The following is a 24,232-nucleotide window of genomic DNA, read 5'->3' as shown; positions in this document are numbered from 1 at the left end:
ATATATATATATATATATATATATATATAGAGAGAGAGAGAGAGAGAGAGAGAGAGAGAGATAGAGAGAGAGAGAGAGAGGTCAATCAATATTTGTTGAGTATCAGAATGATCATAGGATTACATATTTAAAACTAGAAGAAATATTAAGCAACATTTAGAACAAATCCTTCATTTTACAAATGAAAATACTGAGGCCTAGAGGTTGTCACTTGCTCAAGGTCAGTCAGGTAGTAAGTAGTAGAACTGTTATTTAACTCAGATCCCCTGACTCCAAAAACATTACTCTTTCCAGGGAACAATATCATGGACTACTCTTTTTCAATTAAAAAAATGTTGATATCTTTTGTTTTTATATCACTTACTTTCCCATTATGTTCTTTCCCTTTCCCCTTGTAGTAAGCTATTCTTTATAAGAAGGAACAATATTTTTTTAAATATTCACTAAAACCAAATAATGACATTGTATACAAAATGCCACATCCATAATCTTCCCACTCTACAAAGAAGGGAGTTGCCTTCTCCTGTCTTTTCTTTGGGACTAAGCTTGGCCACTCTAATTTCACATCACTCCATTTCATTTGTTATTTGGTGGCACTTCTTTCCAATTACATTGTTGTAGTCATTTTGTATATGATTTTCCTTGTTCTTCTCATTTCACTTTCTATCAGTTCACATGGTCCCTCACACTTCTCCCTGTTCATCATATCCTTCATTTCTTAAAGGACTAGAATGTTCCCTTATATTCCTGTACCATACTTTACCTCTTTATATTCTAAAAGGTATATACTTTGTTTGTAGTTCTTGGCCACTACAAAAATGCTGCCATCAATATTTGGGCATATGTAGGGCCATTTTATTCATCTTTGACCTAGCTGGGGTTTATGCCTAGCAGTATAGTCTCTTTGACAAAAATGTTGACATTTAATTACCTCCTTAGCACAATTCCAAATTCCAAATGGCTTTCCAAAATGTTTGTACCAAATCATAGCTTCTACCAACAGTGCATCAGTGTGGATTGCTCTTAACAATAATAAAAACACCAGCAATAATAGCTAGTATTTATACAGTACTTTAAGATTTTTAAAGTGCTTTACATGTTAACGAATGACCTCATTTGATCCTCACAACAAAAAGGTGATATCATTATTCCCATTTCAGAGCGGAGAAAACTGAGGCAAAGATAAGTGGCATGCCCAAGGTAACACAGCTAGTATCTGAAGCAAGATTTGAACTCAGGTCTTCCTGAATCCAAGTCCAGCACTCTTGTGTACTGTGCCACCTAGCTGCTTCACAATATTTTAAGTGTCAGGGAAAGCACTCTCCTCTTTGTTTTATCTACAGATAATACAAAATACAAAGAGATGAAAATCCATGGCACATTTGAAGAGGTTCACCGAGTGGCAGTACTAAAAACTCTGGGTAACTCCCTGGTACACTGAAGAGGCATACATCTCTGTTCTAATCATTCTGCCTAGAGATTAACTCTTTACTTGATTTCACAGATCTAATCAGGTCCCTGTAGAAGTTACTTGTGACCTTATTGTAGGATGTGATGGAGCCTATTCAACAGTCAGAAAACAGTTCATGAAGCAGGCTCGGTTCAACTACAGTCAACAGTATATTCCTCATGGGTATATGGAACTGACTATTCCACCTAAGAATGGGGAGGTAAGGAGAATCTCCTTTTTCCCCCTCATTAAAATTTCTGCTTTATCTTTTTTTTTAATTGCCTATTATAAAAGATGTACTGTAAAGTGGTATCCATTACTTTCAGAAAACTTGGCCACTAGACCATGAAAGAAAGAAAGGGCCAAAGTTCTTCACATCATGACTGGCTAGTTTAAACATTAGATTCAAAAGGTAAGTAGCAAGTTTGGAATTAGTGGAAGGATGTTTCTTCTCCCTTCTTCCTCTTGGCTTAAAATATTTTTAATATACAGGATACATATTTTATGATGTCATAAGCAAATAGAACCAGGAGGTTATAATGAAATAAACTGTTAACCAACAGAACAGTAATGTTGGTTCTTAAGTCAGAACTAGCAAATAGCATTGCCAAGACATTTGCATTTTACTGGAAGATCTTTCGTCTGTCATGCACTGATTTAATCCATCCTGACAATCAGAACATTTGTTGGATCACAGGATTGTTAATTTATAACTAGATAGAACTTTGGAGTTCATTTAGTAACTGGCAGTCTCAGGAATCAAACCCACATCCTCTGACTAGATCTGTTTATATTATTACCCTTCCATGAAGGGATAATACTACTATGTATCAGTCAGCAACCTTAGTTACACCTAGAGTCTGAACAAATTATTTATGCATTTTGAACAAGTTTGGAAAATGTATTCTGATGCTTTTGTATGTTATTTTGTTATTGGGCATCAGAGGCTTTGAGCCTTCACTGTAACAACATGCCTTGATATTTCAAGGGTTCATCTTCCTTAGAAGTCTTCAGAGAGGACAGCTGGGTGGCTCAGTGGATTGAGAGCCAGGCCTAGAGGTGGGAGGTACTAGGTTCAAATCTGGCCTCAGACACTTCCTCACTGTGTGACCCTGGGCAAGTCACTTAAGTCCCATTGCCTAACCCTTATGGCTCTTCTGCCTTAGAACCAATTCACAGTATTGATTCTAAGACGGAAGTTAAGGGTTGAAAGAAAGAAAGAAAGAAAGAAAGAAAGAAAGAAAGAAAGAAAGAAGTCTTCAGAGACTAGATGTCCACTCATTAGTTAAGTTGTACTATGAATTCTTTTGGCATTTCCCATCAATTGTTAACCAGCAGACACAATCAACTTAAAGCAAAAGCATTTGCCACAATGGTAGAATAAGAACAGTAACTTTGAAACATTCCTCCTTATAAATCTAAAGCATACACAAACAGCATCAGAGAGAAATGTTCAGCAAATTAAAAATACAATTGGAGTGAAGATTGCACACTAGACACACATGTCAAAGCAACATATTATTCTAGTACCACAAGAGCAATGGAGTTTGTGCCCTATTGGGAGTCTGTAAGAAGCTCCCTGATGGTCCCAGTGTCTGCTGAGAAGATGACAGAGAGTCAAGTCATTCTGTTTGAGAAATGACACTACTGTGGTTACATTATCAGGGAAACAATTGTGCCAAATGGAGAATGAGTAATAGAGGTGTTTCCTTAATGCTTGAGTAAACTTATATGGTTTTTCCCCTTTCAGTTTGCCATGGAACCTAATTATCTACACATATGGCCTAGAAACACTTTCATGATGATTGCACTTCCTAACCAGGTAGAGTATACTATACCATTATTTACTTTGGTATATGTACTGTGTTTGTTTCTCTATTTACTACAGTCTATGGTTAATTTTTAAAATGCTTTCATTTATTTAATAATGACTAAATATTTTCCACGAATGGGTTCTACAAGGTAAAATTTGAAGGTTTCAGGATTGGTTCATAGGAAAGTTTTTTTATATAACTGTAAGGGTTAAAATAGGGGTTTTAACAAAATAAGAGAGCAGCTTTTAATAGTTTAAGTTTTAATGAGAATAAAGTAGAATTGTAAATTAATATTATCCCTTTCAGCCAGAGAAAACTTCTAGCAGCTTTTAACAACTAATAATTTAGTTTAATTAAAATAGAGATAGTAAAAGAATATAGTAAAATGAATATAGTAAAGAAGAGAAATATAGGAAAGAGGTAGAGAAAGAAAATTTCCTGATGTCTATAATAGTTATTCTATAACTACCTATAATTACTACCTAAAACTTCTCTTGTTTTAAAGGGGCTAAACAGGCTGGTAATAGGGTAGCTGGTGGTACCTGTGGGTCTCCTGCCCCAGGGAGCTAACAACTTCACTATATGTAGCTTTGGGACAGCCAGGGATGTGAGGTCCTTGATTAGAAGGGACCAGTCAGTCTCCCTCCTGTTTGTAGCCTCCTTTAAGGTGAGGAATGAGTAGCCCCTCCCTTCTGATGAGAAACTGGAAGCCAACAAGAAGTAAACTTGGTTCACTTCCTGAGCAAGATGGATGCCTGGTCTAGTTAGTCCCTCAGGAAACAAGTGATAACTAGCCTCCTTCTCCTCAGCCCTTGGCCCTGTTTGATATTATAAATGAATCACTGAAACTCTCAGGATCAGACCAAGGGGTTTATTTAAATACAAGGGTACACTGAGGGAAGAGGGTTAAGGTCTGGGAAAGTTGTTGCTATGGGTGAAGGCCAGTGCTAGCAGAGGGACTCAGAAGGTAAGGTCAGGCTGAGGGAACCAGCCCCTCAGCCAGGGATAAATTCCACTTCCCTGATGTAGAGTAGTCTATCAGCTTAATAATGAGGGTAATGATTTGGTTTAGGGGTGTCCCTGACTGGCTAATTAAACTAATTTCCCACATTCCACCTCCCTCCTCCCGGGGCCCAAGGGGAGTTTAGGGGTAGCTGGATGTCTGGGTCAGGTCAAGGAAATCAGGACCCCTAAGGTGGTTATCCAGGGGAATTTATAGTGCCAGCTCCAATGGTCTGGTCATGAGACCAGGGACTAGCTGGGCCAACATTCCATTCCCCTAACTGCCAGGATTGGCTCAGGTGAATTTGCAAATGCAAGAGAACTTGCACTAATCCTGCATTACACTTTGTCTTCTCAGGACAGGTTCTTCTGCCTGGCACAACCCAGGCCTAATCTAACCTACTCTATTTATAAATGATTCACTAACTACCTAACTCCCCAAAATAATAGATAGCCACCACTCACTCACTCCTTCAATCAGTTTTCTGCAGCAGGCCAACTGTCAGTAGCCAACTGTCACAGATCTTTGCCTCAGAGACAGACCTCCTGCTCTCTAGAGATCCCAGAGGCAAAAGACTCCCAAATGTCAGAGGGTGCTTCCTTATCTCCTCACTGACCAACTGTCCCCTCTAACTTCCAGTCAGAGGGCTGCCTACTTCCTCGTCTTCCTGGTAAAGGAATCTTCAGCTCTGGCTCACTGATTCTTGTCAGGTCTGATCCACTGAGAAATCCTGCTCTCTAGCCTCTTAAGGAGGCAGAGGGAGAGATTAAGAAAATGCCTTTATCACAACTTTTCCTGAATGGATTCTTGAAGGAAGTCAGGGAACCTATGAGGTAGAGGTTAGGAGGATGAACATTCCAAACATCCAGGACTGCTTGCTCAAATGTGTTATCCTTCTCATTAGAATGTAAGCTCCTCGAGGGCAGGGAAATGTTATTTTTCAGCTAGGTGTCCTTAGGCCCTAGCACAGTGTTTGAACATAGTATTTGCTTCATGAATGTCAAAATGAATTTGAATATTGATGAAGATAATGCCATTTAATATATGAAAATTAACTGACATATGATATTAAGTGGTTGTTTGTGAAGTTACCAAGAAGGTTGGAGAATTTCTTCTACTTATTAGTACTTTTCCTTTCTTCTGTCTGCTGTAATTTAGCTCAACAACTGGACCACCATATCTTATGTGTTTGTTATATGCAAGGCACTATGCCAGGTACTAGAAAAATAAAAACATCACAATTACTGGTATTCATATAGGTTTTATAAACTATATTTCATTTAGTCCATACAGTAATCCTATGAATTAATAGTATCATTAGAATTTTACAAAGGAGAAAACTGAGATTCACAGAAATTGAGTGACTTGCATAGTGACACAACTAGTATAAGACAAGTTTTATACCTAGGTTTCTAATGACTCCAAATTCACCATCTTTTCCACTATTCCTTACTGGATCCTCTGCTATTTAACCATTACCATTCTTCATTAATATTCCCAGGAAAGAAGAGAGAGAAAGGACAAAAGAGAGGAAACTCAACTCAGTCTAAGACTGTTGGCTAACATTCTGGATAGTCACATGCATAACTGCAAGAAACTACTGGCTTTCACAGAATGGAGTTAAGAGATAGAATATTCAAGCCAACCTAGGCCTGTGGGAATAGTTTTTGGACTTCTTTTATACTTCTGGTATAGGAGTGAGGATAAAGTGATGAGATTTTCCTCTACAAGTCATATATTGGGCTTCAAACCATATGGCTGGACTTCCTCTTGGACATTAACATGTCTAGCCAAGGCTATCTCTTCATTTTCCAGACTCCTGTTCCCTTTGATATGTGAGATGCCCTTTTTCTTTTCACAGAACAAATCCTTTACCTGTACTTTGTTCATGCCCTTTGAAGATTTTGAAAAGCTCACCACAGGTAGTGATGTACTGAATTTCTTCCAGAAGCACTTCCCAGATTCCATCCCCCTAATGGGAGAGTAAGTTTCATTATCCATCACTGTACATTCTGGTTCATGATCTTGGGTTGTCCAGAATCAAGTAAGGAATTTTCAGTTCTTTTCTCTTTTGGTTTAGATTGGTCATATAATCATGAAGATCTGAACTTGCATTAGTACACAAAGCTGAGCAGATGTTTTCTTTTGATAAAGAATTTTGTATAATCTCTAGTCTTTTCCCTCAAACTCCCCACCACCAAAAAAAATAATCTCTAAGAAAGGCATTTTGCATGTGCTTTTTTGTGAGATATGATGATGAAATCCTAGTATCATGAATTTAGAGTTGGGAATATCCAGAGAAGTTATCTAGTGCAAACTTCTTAGTTTACAGATAAGGAAACTTGAGACCCATAAGGTCAAATTTACTTGCCTAAGATCACATATGTAGCAATCAGAAGAATCAGAATTTGAATCCAGATCCTCTGGCTCCTAATCCAGTGCTTTTTCTACCATACCACACTGCTATAAGTTTAGAATAATAAGCTAGAAGAGAGTTTAGCCATCATTTAATCTGATAGCCTCCTTAGTCCCAGAAAGGTAAAGGGTTTTCCCAAGGTCATATAGTTTGTATATGGTAGCCAAGAAAGAAGTGCGTGGAAATATGACTGTGTATATATGTGTGCACACATGGTTGTGTACATATTGCATGTGTGAGAGACAAAAAGAGGGAGGCAGAGACATTAAAAGAAAGGGGCAGAAAGAGAAAAGAGAAAGAAGAGATGAGAGGAGAATCTTATTTTTCAGACTGAGATAATTCTTGATTGAGATTTAAGAGATTGATTATCTCTTGACTTTGAGGGATTAGAACTAATTGTTTCTTTATCCTATTAGTTCAGGTCATTCCCTGACACAAAGTAAGTGCTTAGTAAATACTTATAAATTGAAATAGTATGTCCATAGGGAGCCACTCAGAGAAGTAGGATCTTTTAATAGGATCTCTTATCTGGACCCCATCAAGATCAACACAGTTTTTGGCAAAGCCCTGAGCTTATGTCTGTGGCCTGATCAGGCCACAGAATGGATGGCTTATCCAAAAAAATTTGACACCTCTTTGTGATGGTAGATCCACGCAAATTCCACTCTCATTTAGGTACTTTCCAATGACAAAATACATGCCGCAATCTTAAAGGCTTATTTTTTAACATACCTTTTGAAGTATGGAAGCTTTTTACTAAAATAACTCTTAGATAAGGTGAGACTCATTCTTTAATCTTGGACATTATCTCATCTGGCATAATCTTCATGAGAGAAATTTTTTGTAAGCTATATACCAATCATGATGTAATTCTTTAACCTTGGGTGTTTCTAAACAGCTGTGATTTCAATTGTGACTTGTAAGAAACTGTGCTTGGGAAATGGTATAAAATAAAGAAAGCTCAGAGACTATTTGGAGCAGTCATGAGCTAACATATTGGACTGACAGTTCCCAGCTTCTGCATTATTCTTTCTCACCTATACCATATACTTTTCCAGACCCCTGGAGCTGCTGGATAGCTTTTGACATTATTTATTTCAAATTCCTGTGGGTTCAGAAGCTGCCACTAATGTTTGGGGCATTCAATTTGAAATTGTTGCAATTTAACAATATCACAGACATCTTATTGAGAGTCATTGGAGTATGATAATAAAACAACCACACATACAATCAGGGAGGCTAGATTTGAGTTTGGTGGTCTTAGGTAAATCATTTAACCTCTCGGAACCTCAGTTTCTTCGTTTGTGAAATATGGAGAATAGTATTTGCACTATGTCTCTAAATATGTGTGATAAGATAAGTAATTTGTAAAACTCAAAGCATTCTAGAAATGTGAATTACTGCACTTCTTTCATGGAAATGCCTAGATTGAAATACTACAATATCTAAATTGAGTTTACCAAAACATAGTTATGAATTTGAAAAAAAATGTGTAACAGGGAAATACAAAAACTTAATATGGTTACTCAATTTTAGCCTAAAGATATTTGTATTGCAACAGACATGGCAAACACTTGGTGTAGGAAATTAGAAGCATAAAACCGCATGATGCCAGAGCTGCATAGAACTTTCTTTCTTTGCCTTTCCTATTCCTTCAATGGCACACCTAGGTAGGTTTCACTTGAACATAGTGAAGTGAGTTTCACCATGATGTAAATTTTGCTACTTCTTGCTAATCCATATATGCTGTGAATTTTGTCCCCCAAAAGAGAAGCACTGAAACGAGATTACTTTCTGCTGCCAGCCCAGCCCATGATAGCTGTCAAGTGCTCCACATTCCACATTGGTTCCCAGTGTGTACTCATGGGAGATGCAGCACATGCTATTGTACCCTTTTTTGGACAAGGCATGAATGCGGTGAGTTCCCTTTTGCTAAGCAAGTAACTGAAGGCATTATTTCAAGTCAAACATCCCAATTACTTGATGTCAAAGGCTGTGCTCATATGATCCCCAAGAACTAGTTAGTTAGTAAAAGAATCCCTCAGAGGTGTCATTTGGCTGATCAGGTCAGTTGATGAAGTCAAAACAATTGAGCTGAAAACCCACAGATATGTCAGGGGGGGAGCTGGTAGGAGGTGTCACAGTATAGTTTTTGGTTCAGTGAGAAAAAGAATGTACATATTGGAAATTTAAAATTGATCTTTTCAGGAACACAAGGCCATATATGCATACATATGTATATTCACAAATAGCATGAATGATACATACATTTTCCATATATGTATCTATGCATGTATGTTTACACATATATTTCATAGGCTCCATGTCCCACATGGCAAACCCAAGGAAAGAATTTACTTCATATATGTCAGGATTAAATAAAAATAATACACTGTTAAAACCTGAATAACTACATCTCTTTTGAAAAACTCAGTGTTCTTGTGAGTAGCTTCCTGGAATGGAAGTAAAGAATTAAATGTCTTCAAGATTGTCAATGAACACAAAATAAATGATAAAATGAAACACAAGTGAAATCATGATGGTTTCCCCAAAATAGCTTCTATAAAAAAAACCAAAAAAGGGAGAGAAAATGGAGCCTAAATCATGAATTCACTAACAGAGGTTACAAATAGGGACAAAGATAAGAAGCTTAAGAAGAATAAGCCTGTAAAGGAAAATGTTTGATATATGTTAGTGTGATATCTATGTGGATATATTATAATCTGTTGTATATACTATATATGCTGGGCTTCTTGGATATGTAGTATTCTTTCTGGAAGCCAGGGACTACAGCACCTAAAACATTACTGTTCTACAAATATTGGACAAAATGATATTGAGGCAGTATAATACAATGGAAAGAACATCAGACTTGGGAGTCAAAATATCATGCTTCACAACCTGCCTCTGAAACTTACTAGCCATGTGGGCAAGTCACTTAATGCCTCTGAACCCCAGTTTTTTTTCACTATAATACAGAGATATCATACATCACCTACCTCACTGGTTTGTCATGAGAAAAGTACTTTTTGACCCTTAAAATCCCTTTAAAAATGTGGCATTTTTATAATAATCAGTACTGCTGAAATAATCATAATCTGCTCAAATGCACCTGAGATCATGAAGTATTTACATAGATTAGTCGGCCCATTAGCTTTGATGATGGAAAGATAATTTAATTTTCAAAGCTGTAAACAATTGGTAAGCATAGGCAATTCTTTTTGTGGTTCTCCTTTGTAAGACTTTATTGTTTAAATGGAAAGATGAGTATTTATAATTCTATTACTCTGGTCAGTAAACCATATGAAACTGCTGTTCACTGGATTTCAAACATACTTCTTGCTTTCCATACAAAGGTTACATAAGACAAGATCCTGGACATGAAAGAACTTAAAAGGGAAATGACACCCAGAAACATTTAACAATACTATATAATTTTACATGATAGATTCTTTAGAAGTTCAAGATGAAGTTCTGTATGAGGCGCCAGGGAGAAAGTTATTACTGTACTGACAAGGGAGGAGCTTCATGGAAGAGGTGGGATTTAAACTGAGATTTAAAGGCATTCAGTAGTCAAGAAAGGAGATAGAATATATTCTAGGCAATTGGTCAGAGTGAGGAAAGGCAATGAGGAAAGCAAGAATGTGGTATTTTCTTTAGGCAGAGATTAGCATTTTGGCTAAAGGACAGAGGCATAAAGGGGAGCAATATGAAATAAGGCTGGAAGGGAAGGGGAGTGCCAGATTCTGGAGGACTTTAAATGTCAAGTGAAGTAGCTTTGATTTACCTTAATAAATACTGTTGAGCAGACAAGTGATATATACCTAAGGAACATTAGTCAGGAATTGGTATGGAGGCAGTAAGGATGGATTGGAGAGTGGTGAAAGTGGAGATGGGAATAATTCTAATGATCTATAACAATAGCCTAAAATGGAGAGTAATAAGGCTTTGTGCCCTGGTGGTGGCAGTGGAATTTGAGAAGGAATGTATCTGATTGATATCTGTAGATAAAATTGATACCACTTGCTAACTGATTAGATACCAAAGATGAGGAAGAGGCAAAAATAAAAAATAACACTAAGGCTTGAAAGATGGAGACAAAGTAAATAGTAGCAACACTAATAGATATAGTGGTATCAGAAGGAGGAGCAACATCAGGGAGAAACATAAACTTATTTGGGTCTTGTTTGTGATGCTCATAGGATATCCCAAAGGAAATTTCCAATAATCAGTTAAATCCAGTAAAGCAGTTAAAGATGCTGGCTTGGAGCTAGAAAAGTAAAAATTTTACATACACACACACACACACACACACACATATATTACATATATATACACACACATATCAGTTAAAATATGAGAATGGATAAAATAGCCAAGAGAGAGCATAAAGAGAAAAAAAAGAGGACCAAAAATAGAACTTAAGAGAGCACTCTGTTGGGGATCAGACAAGAAATTGATGAAAGAGATAGATGTGCTTTGTTTCTGAAGCCTAGGGAAAAGAAAGTATGTAGAAAGACAGAGGTAGCCCTAAAGTATCACAAACTACAGAAAGGGCAAGAATGAAGACTAAGGAAATAAAAAGCCTAGAAGATTTAGTGGTTACCAATGACCTTTGAAAGAGTAACTTCTGTTCAATGGTGGAATAGAAGCCAAAATGCAAGGAAAGGACTGAGAAAAAGGTGAGTGGTGAAAGGTGAAGCCATTGGATAGGAATAACTTTTTCCAAGAAATCTGAAAATGAATAAGAAGAGAAAAAATGGAATGTTGATTGCATATGATAGAAAGGATAAGTAGGGTTTTGTTGTTGTTGTTGTTTTGCTTGTTTGCTTGTTTTTTAGGGTTATCTAGATATGTTTCAAGGAAATAGAGAAAGATCAAAGATGCAGGAGATACTGGCTGGAATAAGGTCCAAGAGACAGAGGAAATGAGAGCAAGGACATAGGTAGAGGCCTTAGTAAGGAAGAATAGAATTTGTTCTTCATTTATGACCAGAAGTAAAGGGTAATGTTTTCTTGCAAAGATACTGGAATGGTTTGCATTTCCTTCTCTAGCTCATTTTACCAATGAGGAAACTGAAACAAACTGGGTTAAGTGACTTGTCCAGGGTCACACACCTAGTAAAGACCAGATTTAAATACAGGAAACTGAGTTTTCCTGATTCTAGGCTCAGTACTCTACCGACTATGCCACCTAACTGCCCTAATAGTAGATTAATTTTAACTCCCACTTCTTTTTAAATAAGAATCATAACAGAAATTATTGCAATTATAAGAGTTTAGAATCTCTTTTAAAATTCTGACCTCTTATTTTGGAAATTATAAATATAAGTTCATCAATCTAAATCATAGTTTTCAAACTAGAATTCTCAGAAATAATCTAATCCCATGTCATCATTTTAAGAGGAGGCCCAGAGAAATTACATGGCTCACCAAAGGTTACAGTTATTAAGTAGTTGAGAGAGAAACTGAATCGAAGTCAGATTCCAAATCTAAGACTCTTTTCACTACACCAAGGTATTGGTTAGCTTATGATAGGACCATATATTTAGGGCTGAAAGGGACTTTATGGGCAATCTATTCCAATTCCTGTATTTTACAGAGGAGGAAACTGAGACAAAGAGAAGTTAAGGGTCACAACTCTTAAACTGAAGTGTTCTGAAGACAGCTCCTACCACCTTGTGAGAGCCAATTGTTAAAATTTCTCTGTAAGCATTTATAAGTTGGACATCAGACTACAAAAAAAGGGTTGATATATTATTTTGTTAATTTCTAGATAAGAAAATAATGGGAAAATGTTAATAAGGCTGATTAAACTTTAATTTTTAATTTTTTTCTGGAAAGCTGGTTATTACACATTTACCATCAAATGCCAGCTATTAAATATCTGAGGCAAAATTTGAATTTAGGTCATATTTTTTTCTGAATCCAGGACTTTAGAGACTATACCCATCTTTTATGTTTGAATAGAATGCGTTTAGAAACAGCAGAGGAAGATGATTGATGGAAGAGAGTTTTATATAATTTAAATTCACTTATTAAAAAGGGTATGCATGTTTAAGAACCTAGTAGCTTTAAGTTTTGCCTGTTTACTAGTTTGGGTTGATCTCTTTTCAGGGCTTTGAAGACTGTTTGGTGTTTGATGAGTTAATGGATAAATTCCATAATGATTTAAGTAAGTAAATCCCCTTTGTGGAGGTTAGTAAAGAGAGTACAAACAATATCACTTAATCATTCTCTGTAAAATGATTTTGGCTATACAAGGTTGATTTTTGCTTTATTAAGATAACTTTAGAACCTAATCCCTAATAAGATGGTCTTGATTGTTAATCATTGCTTTTCCCCTATAAATCTTTTGTAAATAGCAAGCATAGGGGGCAGTTAGGTAGCTCAGTGGATTGAGAGTCAGGCCTAGAGATGGGAGGTCCTAGGTTCAAATCCAGCCTCAGACACTTCCCAGCTGTGTGACCCTGGGCAAGTCACTTGACCCGCATTGCCCACCCTTATCACTCTTCCACCTATAAGCCAATACACAGAAGTTAAGGTTTAAAAAAAAACAAACAAAAAAAATAGCAAACACGTGTCAATATTGTAACAGATCAAGTCTTATCACACTTTAGCACGAATGCACTAGTAGGACTGTTTTCTGTTATAACTAGAATGATCGGTTTCTTATGAGAGCAATGGGCACCTAATAATAGGGATGTGGATTTAGGAAGGAGTGGAGGAAAATAAGAAGTAGGCAGGTACTGTGAAGACACTACCTAATTTACAGATTTTAAGAGTGCTGGACCAACTTGTTACCTCTAACCTCTTGCTAGTCCTTAACTTTGACTTTGTACATAATGATACATGGTGGTTTGCTCCTTAGTTAATACAGCTTTTTGTATAGTTTTCTCTTTCTGTGTGAGTTCCCATATTGCTACAGGACATTTTAGAAAGAAAATTCCTTAAGAGTTGGAGAACTATTGGGGTAATTCCCAGGCTATTTTCCTAAAGAGCCCAGGGAGATCTTACCTACCAGTGGGTCCCTTAAATTGGAAGTGAAATAAAATAAGTAGCTTACATTAAAGGAAAAGACATTCATTAGTATACTAAGGGAAATTCATTGAAGACTTTGACTGAAACTCATTCACACTAGTGTGTTAACACTCCCATACATTTGCATTTTTAAATGTTTTATCTCTAATCATAGGATGAAAGGCACTCCCTTTAATACTCCCTCACCAAACTTTCTTCTCTGAAATTCACAAGTTATCAGGGCTGGCCCTAGGGCAAACTAGCCTTAGTAGGGTACATAATATGACTGGCCCAACCATAGATTCCCCTACATTCTTCAATTCAACAATTCTCAAACTTTTTAGTCTTGACACTTCTTTACCCTCTTAAAAATTATTGAAGATTCTGCCCCTCCCAAGAGTTTTTGTTTATGTGGGTTTTACCTATCGATATCTATCACATTAGAAATTAAAATGTCAATATTATTATGAAAATAGTTCTGACTTCACACTTCAGAACTGCTCCCTTAACCTTTCTCTATTATCTCTTCCCATTTTAAAACTCATCGAAGCCAAAGATCCAAAAGTCATTCCCATAGTTCTCTTACACACACACACACACACACACACACACACTCCTCGCATGCCATGTGATACCATCTCTGATTTTGGTATCCCAGTTTCCATCACCAAAAAAACCTGCCTAGAACTGGCCCAGAAAACAGGCAATAACTACTCAATGACCCCTTAGAGGATGGGAGAGGTTTGAAGGGTTCAGGTGAGTAAATATGGGCAAATCAGAGGGAATGTGATTTGAGTGTGTTTGGAAGGAAGGAGTAATTATCATAATGTGTAGTTCTGATCATTCCACTATTATCTCTTTATTAAATTAATTAAATGTGTTTTTTTAGTTTTTCAGGGCCTTCATAACCTAGCCCTAGACTACGTTTCCAAACTTATGCATTACATATAAAAATATATATTCTTCCCTATCTGTACTCTACAGTTCAGCCAGTTTGACCTCATTGTTCTCAGGAATAGCATTCCCCTCTGCAATTTTACAATGGATCTTTCCTATGACTGGAATGTCTTCTTACTCTATCTTTGCTTCTTAGACACCTTTGTTTCCTTTAAACTTCTCCTTAAGCACCATCATCTGCATGAAGCTTTTTTTATATCCCTGTCTGCTGATGTCATTACCATCTACACCATCATTCACTTGTATTTATTTTCAATGAGAGACATCTTGTTGGCCTCAGAGTAAAGAAGATCAGGGTGCAAATCTAATCTCTGATACAATCTGGCTTTGTGGCCTGAGGCAAATCATTTAACCTCTTAGTACTATGATCAACTCATTAAGACTGACAATCTCTAAGACTCTCTAAGAGGTCTTCAGACAAAGCACTGAATTGAATTTGGTGAGCTTCCTGCCTAGACCAGTGGAATCACAGGTCCAACCATTATCCCCTCTATTTTGTATATACTTATTTCTATACATGTTATCTCCCCAGACAGAATGCAAACTCCATGAGGCCAGGTATTATTTCCTTTTTGTCTTTTTATCCCATCCTCTTAGCAGAAGATCTGAGCAATTATTAAGTGCCTATTATGTGTCAGACCCTATGCTAAACAAGGATTGGGATACAAAGGCAAAAACACAATCTCTAACTTCAAAGAGTTTAATCTAATGAGAGAGAAGGGACTTTTTGTAGGCAAGATGACTGCAGTCACCAAAGAGTATTACCCTAAATCTTTATGGAACCAAAAGATGGTGATGATTAAATTGTAAATGATAACAGAGAAAGCTGTTAGTATTGATGCTAATTATGGATGCTGGATAACTACCAAAAAGGAATTAGAAAGAGAAAAAAAAAAAAACAACAGAAAAGTCTGGTTTGACCTTAGAAAATTAATGTCAATTATAGTCTTTCATGTGGATTGTTTGCCATTTGTGACTAATTACTATAGAATACAATAGTAAGTATTTCTACAGATCTGTGTATAAATCGTTTTCATTAAAATTATGCTAGACTACTATGTTGTTTGATTACTAAAGTAAGATATCTATAATCATATACTTAATCTTCCTAGTTTGCTATTCACTTAATGTGGCGCTCTGATCATGATTACATAACCCAGTAATTAGAACATTTGTTCTATATATTCAAATAATTCAAATATTAGAATAGTGTTCACTTTTAGTTCACATACTCTAAACATGCATACTTTCACACACATGTATACTTACTCTTAAGTGAACTTTCAGGGCTTATTTTGATGGCATGATTGAATTCTTTTACATGTTTTCTAGGTATCTGTCTTCCAGAATTCTCAAGACTTCGAATTCCAGATGATCATGCAATTTCAGATTTGTCCATGTACAATTACATAGAAGTAAGTGAGGAGGTTTGACTCTATTTGGGATTGATGAGGCATGTTTGCTTCTAAGGAGTAACTCTACTCTTCCCTTACTTGTGGTACTGTTTTCCCTACTTTCATTTTTGCCCAAATACCATAGGTTTGTAAGAAACATCTACTAAAAGGGTACATGTAGACAAAAGGGAAAGAAAAATCATTCCCCTGGCATTTCTGAGGGATAGTAATAATAATTGCGAATATTTGTATAGACTTACAATTTGCCAAAGGCTTCATTTAAAGCCTTAGGACAACCTCATGTGCAAAATATTACAGATATTACTATCCTCTTTTTACAGAAGAGGAAAATGAAACTCAGAATAAGTGACTTGCTATGGATCACTTGGCCAATACGTTTCAGAAAGAGATTTAAAACTGAAGTCCTTCTACTCTGATTTCATCACTTTATGCCTCTTCATTATTATTCCATGTTACCCCCTCAGATGATTTTTATTGAGTTTAAGGGTCTAAATGAATCTGATATGAAATGGAGCTGCCTTCTTTCCTTCTATACAACCAGAATTGCTATCACTTGGGTACCACTGACATGATCATTCATGCATATACATACACATCCTTTATTATTGCCTCTTGGGTCATGTGCCATCAGTGATGGTCATCCATACACATTGTCTGTTTTCTGCATTCTCAGGATCATTAGGATGGTGTATAGGATAATAATAACAGTAAAACAATAATAATAACTACAATAGATAAAATGTATATAATATTTTAAAATTTAAAAAAGCATTTCACACATATTATCTAATTTTGACCTTCACAATAACCTTGGGAGGTAGGTGCTATTGTTTCCATTTTCTAGATGAGGAAACTGAAGCAGATAGACTGAGCAACTTGCCCAAAGCCAGACAGTTAGAAGAATTTAAACTCAGGTCTTCCTAACTCCAAGTTACCACTAAGCATGTCAAAATTTCTTTAGTTATGCTATCTGATACTTTCTGGACTCTGCTCTAAGATATAAAGAGATAACACAATACTTTGCTTCAAAAAATAGATTTAGCCCTGAGATGTTATAACAGATACATGGCATGTAGAAAATTTGTACTAACACTTTCACTGTATATTGCCTAATTTAGTACTTAGTTTTATTTAAGCCTCCACAGATTGAGAAATAAGAAGAATGGGGGAGACAGCTGGGTGGCTCAGTGGATTGAGAGCCAGACCTAGAGATGGGAGGTCCTATGTTAAAATCTGACCTCAGATACTTCCTAGCCATGTGACCCTGGGCAAGTCACTTGACCCCCATTGCCTAGTCCTTACCACTCTTCTGCCTTGGAATCAATTGATTCCAAGGCAGAAGGTAAGGGTTAAAGAAGAGATAAATAAGAAGAATGGAAGAAATTAAATGGGTTGGAAAATGAATACTATGAAGAAAAGCTTTAAAAGTTCATTTAAGGAAGATGGTGATGAAGTGACTTTTTCTCATCTCTTTTCAAGAGAGAAAAAAAGATGAAATAAGTTTAAAATGCAATAGAATAGATTTAAATAACATTTAGTTAAATTAAATTCAATAAGGACTTCTGAAGTACTTGCTTCATGTTCAGTGCATCATTCCAGCTGTTATGCTTTTAAAGAAAGGTTACAGCATTCTATGTTCAAGAAATTTGCACTTTAATTATAGGATAGGTTAAATATGCAAATAATCAAAACACATTTTAAAGCACCTACTCTGTGTCACACATTGTGTTTGTTAGGTACTGGGAATACAATTGTAAAGACATAAAAAAAAATCCTCACTTGTTAGAAACTTATATTCTAACCAGAGAGATATGAAGCATTTGTATAAATTTACAAAGAATTTTTAAAAGAGGATAAATACAAATCAATAAAAAGTCATTAGCAAAAAGTAGTTTAGACTGGCATTTGGGTGATCAGGAAAGGGCTTATGTAAAAAGTAGTCTTTGTAGTAGGAGAGCATTGCAGACATTTGGAATGTCTGCTATAAAGACATGAAGATAGGCTGTGAAGAAAGGAGAAGGTCAGTTTGGCTTGATTGCAGAGTATAAGAAGAGGATTCAAGTGCAATGAAACTGGAAAGCCACATTGGAGCTGGGTCATGAAGAAATTTACAGTTTTTAAAAATGAGTTAAAATAATTTAAGGACTAAACAGAGTTTACATTTTATCCTAGACACAAAAGGGAAACACTAAAGTTATTATGTAAAGAAGTGACACGGCTGGATTAGTGCTTCAGCAAAATCACTTTGGCAATCGTGTGTGGATGAATTAAGGTAGGAAGAGATCTGAGGCAGAAAACCAGTTAGAATGCTCTTACAATACTCTAGATAAAAGGATACGAGGGCTTGAAGCAAAGTGGCTGCTATATGATTAGAGAAAAAGCAACTCACATTAAGAATTTTGTGGAGGTAGAAATGACAAGATTTAGCTGCTGATTGGATATATGGAGGAGAATGTCCATTAATTTGATGCACTATCCAGTGAGAGGTATATGAGTAGCTCAGTGGTTGGAATTCTGGCCCTGGAGCCAGGAAGACCTTAGTTTAAATCTGGCCTCAGATACTTACCAGTTGTGTGATCCTGGGCAAGTCAGTTAACCTCTGTCTGCCTTAATCTGCTGGGAAAGGGAAGGGCAAATCAATCTAGTATCCTTGTCAACAAAACTCCATGAACAGTGTATGTAGTCCATGGGATCACAAAGAATTGGACACAAATGAACAACATACAACCAGCCAAGTGGTGCTCAGAGTTGAATTGCAGGGTTGTAGAAGTGACTTATACAAGAGACTTACAAAGCTGGGGATATTTATTGAAGGATAGAGAAAAATCAGGTGGAATGCAATAGCCTTCAGGTCTATTTCTACCACCTCTGAAGAGGTAACCCCATTCGGGTTAGCTGGCTCTAACCCTCAGCTTTCTACACTGTGAATTATGCTTTAGATCCCACTGATGTTGAATATTCATAACAACAGGCTAGACTTCCCCAGTTAAAATCTGACCCACAGCTCCCCTCAAAAGTTTTTATACTCTTATTGGAAGTCTGGATGGACAAATACAGAGCTATAAGAGGTTTCAGGAGGGATGAAAAAAGCTTTTGTAAGGATAGCTATGGTGAGTGAAAAAGTAAATAGTTGTTCATTCATTTTTCAGTCATGTCCAACTCTTTGTGATCCTATTTTGGGTTTTTGTTTTTGTTGTTGTTGTTTGTGTGTGTGTGTGTGTGTGTGTGTGTGTGTGTGTGTGTGTGTGTGTGTATGTTTCTGGCAAAGATACTGGTGTGGTTTGGCATTTCCTTCTCTGGTTCACTTTAAAGATGAGGAAATTGGCAGAGTTGAGTGACTTTCCCAGAGTCACACAGCTAGTAGGTGTCTGAGGCCAGAATTAAACACAGGAAGATAAGTCTTCCTAACTTTAGGCCCAGAACTCTATTGACTATGACATCTAACTGTCCCCAAAGTAAACAGATTAGAATGGTATAAAAGCATTGCCTTGCTGCAGTGAGAGCTCAGCTGAGATTATACAACGCAAACTTGTAGTGGACTCAGCATGGTTTTATGCTATTCATCAGTAGCAGACTGTGCCTGGCAAACAGTAGATTCTTAAACATTTATTGATTGGCTTACTGAAGTATTTTATTGCGGGAAGTTCCATAATATTTCCTTTATATTTTTAAGAACAGGAAAAAACTACATAAAATGGCCAGGAGCAGGTTGGATGCTATCTCTGAGATCCCTTCCAACTCTTGGGGATGAATGAACTCTTTTGCCTTAGGAAAACTGTGTGGTGCCATATGCATCAATTTCTCTATCCTGCCAGAAAGTAAGAAGAATCCTTCAAAACATATGGCACAGAGCCTCACCAGTTCAGGTTCAGTAAACCCTTTATGAAAGGGTCTTTTATATTGATTTCTCAAAGACCATAACACTGTACCATGAATGTCCATTCTCTATTTTTGAGTGATCTTCATAATCTAGTAGAAAGTGCTTTGAACCACAAGTTTGGAGACAAAACTAGTCCCAGCTCTTTACTCTGTCTAACTGCATTACCCAGGGGGAATCACATAAACCTTCCAGATTTCAGTTTTCTTCACTATAAAATGGGCATACTTAAATTATTTGCATAAGAGGGTAGTTGTGAAATACTTTGTAAAGCCCAAAGTGTAATTGTATATGAATATTAGTTCTTAACAGAAGCACCAGAAGAAATAATGGGAAAGAGGGCTACTCTTGGAGTCAAGAAGATTCTGAATTCAAATTCCACCTTAAATTCTTTTTTTTTTTTACTTTTTTTTTTAAACCCTTGTACTTCTGTGTATTGTCTCATAGGTGGAAGATTGGTAAGTATGGACAATGGGGGTCAAGTGACTTGCCCAGGATCACACAGCTGGGAAGTGGTTGAGGCTGGGTTTGAACCTAGGACCTCCTGTCTCTAGGCCTGGCTCTCACTCCACTGAGCTACCCAGCTGCCCCCACACCTTAAATTCTTACTAAGCTGTGTGAGCCTGGGCAAGTCACTTAACCTCTGCCTTAACTTCAGTTTCATCATCTGTAAAATGAAGATAATAGTAGCACCTAACTCCTGAAGTTATAAAATTCAAATGAGAGAAGATTTGTACATCACTTTGCAAACTTTGAAGTGCTGTGTAAATGCTGGCTATAATTTTTATTATTGGTAACATTATTGTCTATTTTGTCAAGATATATATAGGGTGCTCCTGAATATCCTTCTCATTTCGATTAAAGGGTAAGGATATCTGAACTGATAAATGGAGCATCCGATGTGAAAAAGAATTGGATTTTCAGTAGTTTTCAAAGGAAGAAAAAATAAGATTCTGATTTATGCCCCTCCCTCTCCACAAGGGCTTCTCAGACCACTCCTACTCTATAGGATTTCATCTAAAAAATCACTTTCTCATCAGATTACAGGATTTAGATCTGCAAGGTAACTCAGAAACCATTTACTAAAATTCCTCATTTTAGACAGAGGGAAACTGAGACTCAGGAAGAGGAAATGCCTAGCTTATGGTCACACAGATCATTAGAGACCCACAGATCCTAGTATCTTGCCTCCAAATTCAGTATTCTATGACAGTATTATACTTTGAATCTCCATCAAGGGTAACTAGTGCTGCATCCCAGTCTGCCAAGCATCCCCTAATGTTGGTGGTAATATCATCAATCTAGCAGTATTTATTAAGTATGACAGGTGATGTCATGCTGTTTAGCTATTATGGTTTGGAACAATTCCTTTAGAGCCAAGAGTAAGAAAGAGCAGATTGTGGCAGCAATAAAGAGCAGTGTCACAGAAGAACCCTCTCATTTGTTTCAGATGCGAGCACATGTCAATTCAAAATGGTTCATCTTCCAAAAGAATATCGAAAAATGTCTTCATGCAATTATGCCATCAACCTTTATTCCACTCTATACCATGGTAAGAAAAAATCTAGAGAATGTTAGCCTATTTGAATTCTTTTTTTTAAGGGGGGAAAATATCTGAAAATATTTTTAATATTTTCATACAGGTCACTTTTTCCAGAATACGATACCATGAAGCAGTTCTACGGTGGAATTGGCAAAAAAAGGTGAGAAAAGCTTCTGATTTTTACTATTGCAAACCAACTTTGTTGTTTCAGCAAGTTTCCATGGCAAAGTGGAATGCTGGATTGAGAATGAAAAAAACAGATTCAATTTCTGTCTGTGACAAACTTGGAATGGCATGACTATAGGCAAGACATTTAGCTCTGATATGTAGTTTTCTATGGCTATAATTATAGTTGGTTTGCTGTGGTCATGGAGAAGGAACTTTTCACCAATGAAATTACAGGCCCTTGCCACCTAGATGTATGTTACTGCTTCATATATGCAATGTCTCTTTCCAAAGAATTAAGAAGTAGAAACAATAAAATTGTGGTTCTTGGGCCTACCCTCTTAAAAATGAAATGTGCACCTTGTTAATTCAAATTACCAAGGCCACAAAGGCACCTTGATTAATGGGACAAGTCAGAGAGGGAAGCTGATAAGAGAAAGAATTAAAGGAAGAATAATGAAAGAAAAAAGCTGCACATTAAACTGTACCTCTTTATTTTTTAAGTTGATTTGGCCCTGTGACTGGCATCATGTGAGTATTTTTACTGGCTTAGTGAGCTTGGGTATGTTTCAAACCACCATGCTTCATGGTTAGAATATATCTAAATTGTTTTGTAATGCCATTAAAAATATTTTCCTCCCTCAATACATAGAGTATGCCAAAAGTTGTCGTACAATTTTAAGCTTTATAGCACTCAGCATTTATTTTCTTAAGCGAAATGTTTTTTAAGAGTCAAATTAAATATAGTAACTCTGAAAGCATCAGCCTTAAAGTGCTGAAATAATTAGCTAACAATTTTGTATCATCTTAACACCAAGTTATAGCCATATTCTGGATAAATAAATATATATATATATATATATATATATATATATACACACACACATATATATAAAGAGTGAGAGTTAAGAGATACAGATATATATTTCAGTAGAAATATATCTATATATCTTTATCTACCTCTATCTTTGTATCTGTCAGTCTATTGAGTAGAATGGCATGTCAAATATTTCTGAAATCTCTTTCCTATTAATGCTTCCAAACCAGTACAATATGTCAGGGCCATTAAATAAAAATGGCTTTGGGAATGGAATGTGAAAGATTGTGTTGCCAAAGGTTACTAAGATTATACAACTCAAATGGGAATAGTCAGCCTTAATCATCCTTCTAGTTTGGGATACAAATTAAACATTAATACCCACTTAGTGCTCCAGTTCAAGTGAATCTTTCTAATCTACCTTCAGCATCTCTTAGGTCAAAAGAAAACGTTCATCTTTCAAAAACCCAGCTTGAATGAATAGATATAACTATCATGAAGAGCTAATCTTGCTTTTAAATACATGGCATCAAGGAAATGAAAGGTTTGACTTGAAGTGTCTGATTTTTTTAAAAAATGTCTTTACTTGAAAAGATCTGTGATTTCATTGCTATTAGTAACTTCTGCAGATGAATTTCCTTGCACTTACCTAGTCTGATTTTCAGAAGACAGATGCCTTGCCATTGCTGAACAGAATTGTGTTCAAAATGGCTCCAATTTGGTTAGGACTTTTGGGTCTCTGAGAAGCCAGGATCAAGTTTACTGTTGAAATGAAGCACTGAAGGCATACTTTAGTGGAAATTCAGATTTAGGTCAGTTGGGATATTCAGGATGCATAGGATACATTTTTGTTTTGGATGATTACTAGGTGAAAGCACACAGATTAAAACAGTATTTTGTGGTTAGTTTTTGTTTTGTTTTGTTTTGTTTATTTAATGAAGAAAGGCCTTTGATAAGGGTCCTTTGACTGTTCAGAATGAGTTTATCATTTTAAACTCAGAACTGCAAGTTCAGAATAGTTAATGTTTAAGAAGTCACAGTATTCTCCCAATATTGTACTACTTCCTTACAGACCTAGGAAGCAAGTTAATTTATCTCTTTGAATATGTACATTGACACCCATTAAGAGCTGAGTTTTTACTCTTTTACACTTTTAGGTGACACAATAATTGGTATTTGATTTTGTAGGAAAGCAAGTCTCAAATATCACCACAATAAAATATTTTTAATTATATACATATGCCTGTTTCCACATCCTTATTGGCATAACTAAGTTAATAAGGGGTCAAGTTAAGTCTGACCACACTAATACAAGAACACAAACCAAGGGCAAAGATCACGAAGTTTGAGGGAAACAGGCTCAGTTAGGCAAAAAAAAAAAAAAAAACAACCACCTAATTATATTCCCTGTGTCTTGTGTCTTGATCTAGTACCAACCTCCCTGGCTTTCTGTAATAGATGCCTGCTTCATTACTCTTCTCTTCCCTGGGCTCTCATGCCATTTCCTACTTATTCAGGGCCTCCCATTGTTCAAGAACACCCCTGAGTCAAGGCAGAACTACAGATTAGAGACTTTTTTACCCTTGACCCTCAATTAAATACTTAGTCCCTTATTTTTCAAGGATATGCTTTCTACTTCTTAGCAAGTATAGTCATTCTATAAAATTATTCCTGCTAAAGCATTCAGATAAAATCCTGCTCTTCCAGCCATTATTCTTTTAATCTATATCATATTTCATAGCTGTGCTGGTGTTAG

General features: G+C 36.3%; 1 protein-coding gene across 1 annotated transcript in view; it reads left to right on the top strand.

The window, feature by feature from the left end:
- The window catches only part of KMO (kynurenine 3-monooxygenase), a 51,618-nt gene that overhangs the window by 25,300 nt on the left and 2,086 nt on the right, over positions 1-24,232 (top strand). The window contains exons 7-14 of the mRNA XM_044676678.1: positions 1,505-1,670; positions 3,201-3,272; positions 6,129-6,250; positions 8,453-8,600; positions 12,800-12,857; positions 15,992-16,074; positions 21,402-21,503; positions 21,595-21,654. Coding sequence (XP_044532613.1) covers positions 1,505-1,670; positions 3,201-3,272; positions 6,129-6,250; positions 8,453-8,600; positions 12,800-12,857; positions 15,992-16,074; positions 21,402-21,503; positions 21,595-21,654 — 811 coding nt within the window. The remainder of the gene's footprint in view (positions 1-1,504; positions 1,671-3,200; positions 3,273-6,128; positions 6,251-8,452; positions 8,601-12,799; positions 12,858-15,991; positions 16,075-21,401; positions 21,504-21,594; positions 21,655-24,232) is intronic.

This window comes from Gracilinanus agilis, chromosome 4 (genome assembly GCF_016433145.1).
Source record: "Gracilinanus agilis isolate LMUSP501 chromosome 4, AgileGrace, whole genome shotgun sequence".
NCBI lineage: Eukaryota > Metazoa > Chordata > Mammalia > Didelphimorphia > Didelphidae > Gracilinanus > Gracilinanus agilis.
This window is presented reverse-complemented; position numbering and strand designations above follow the sequence as displayed.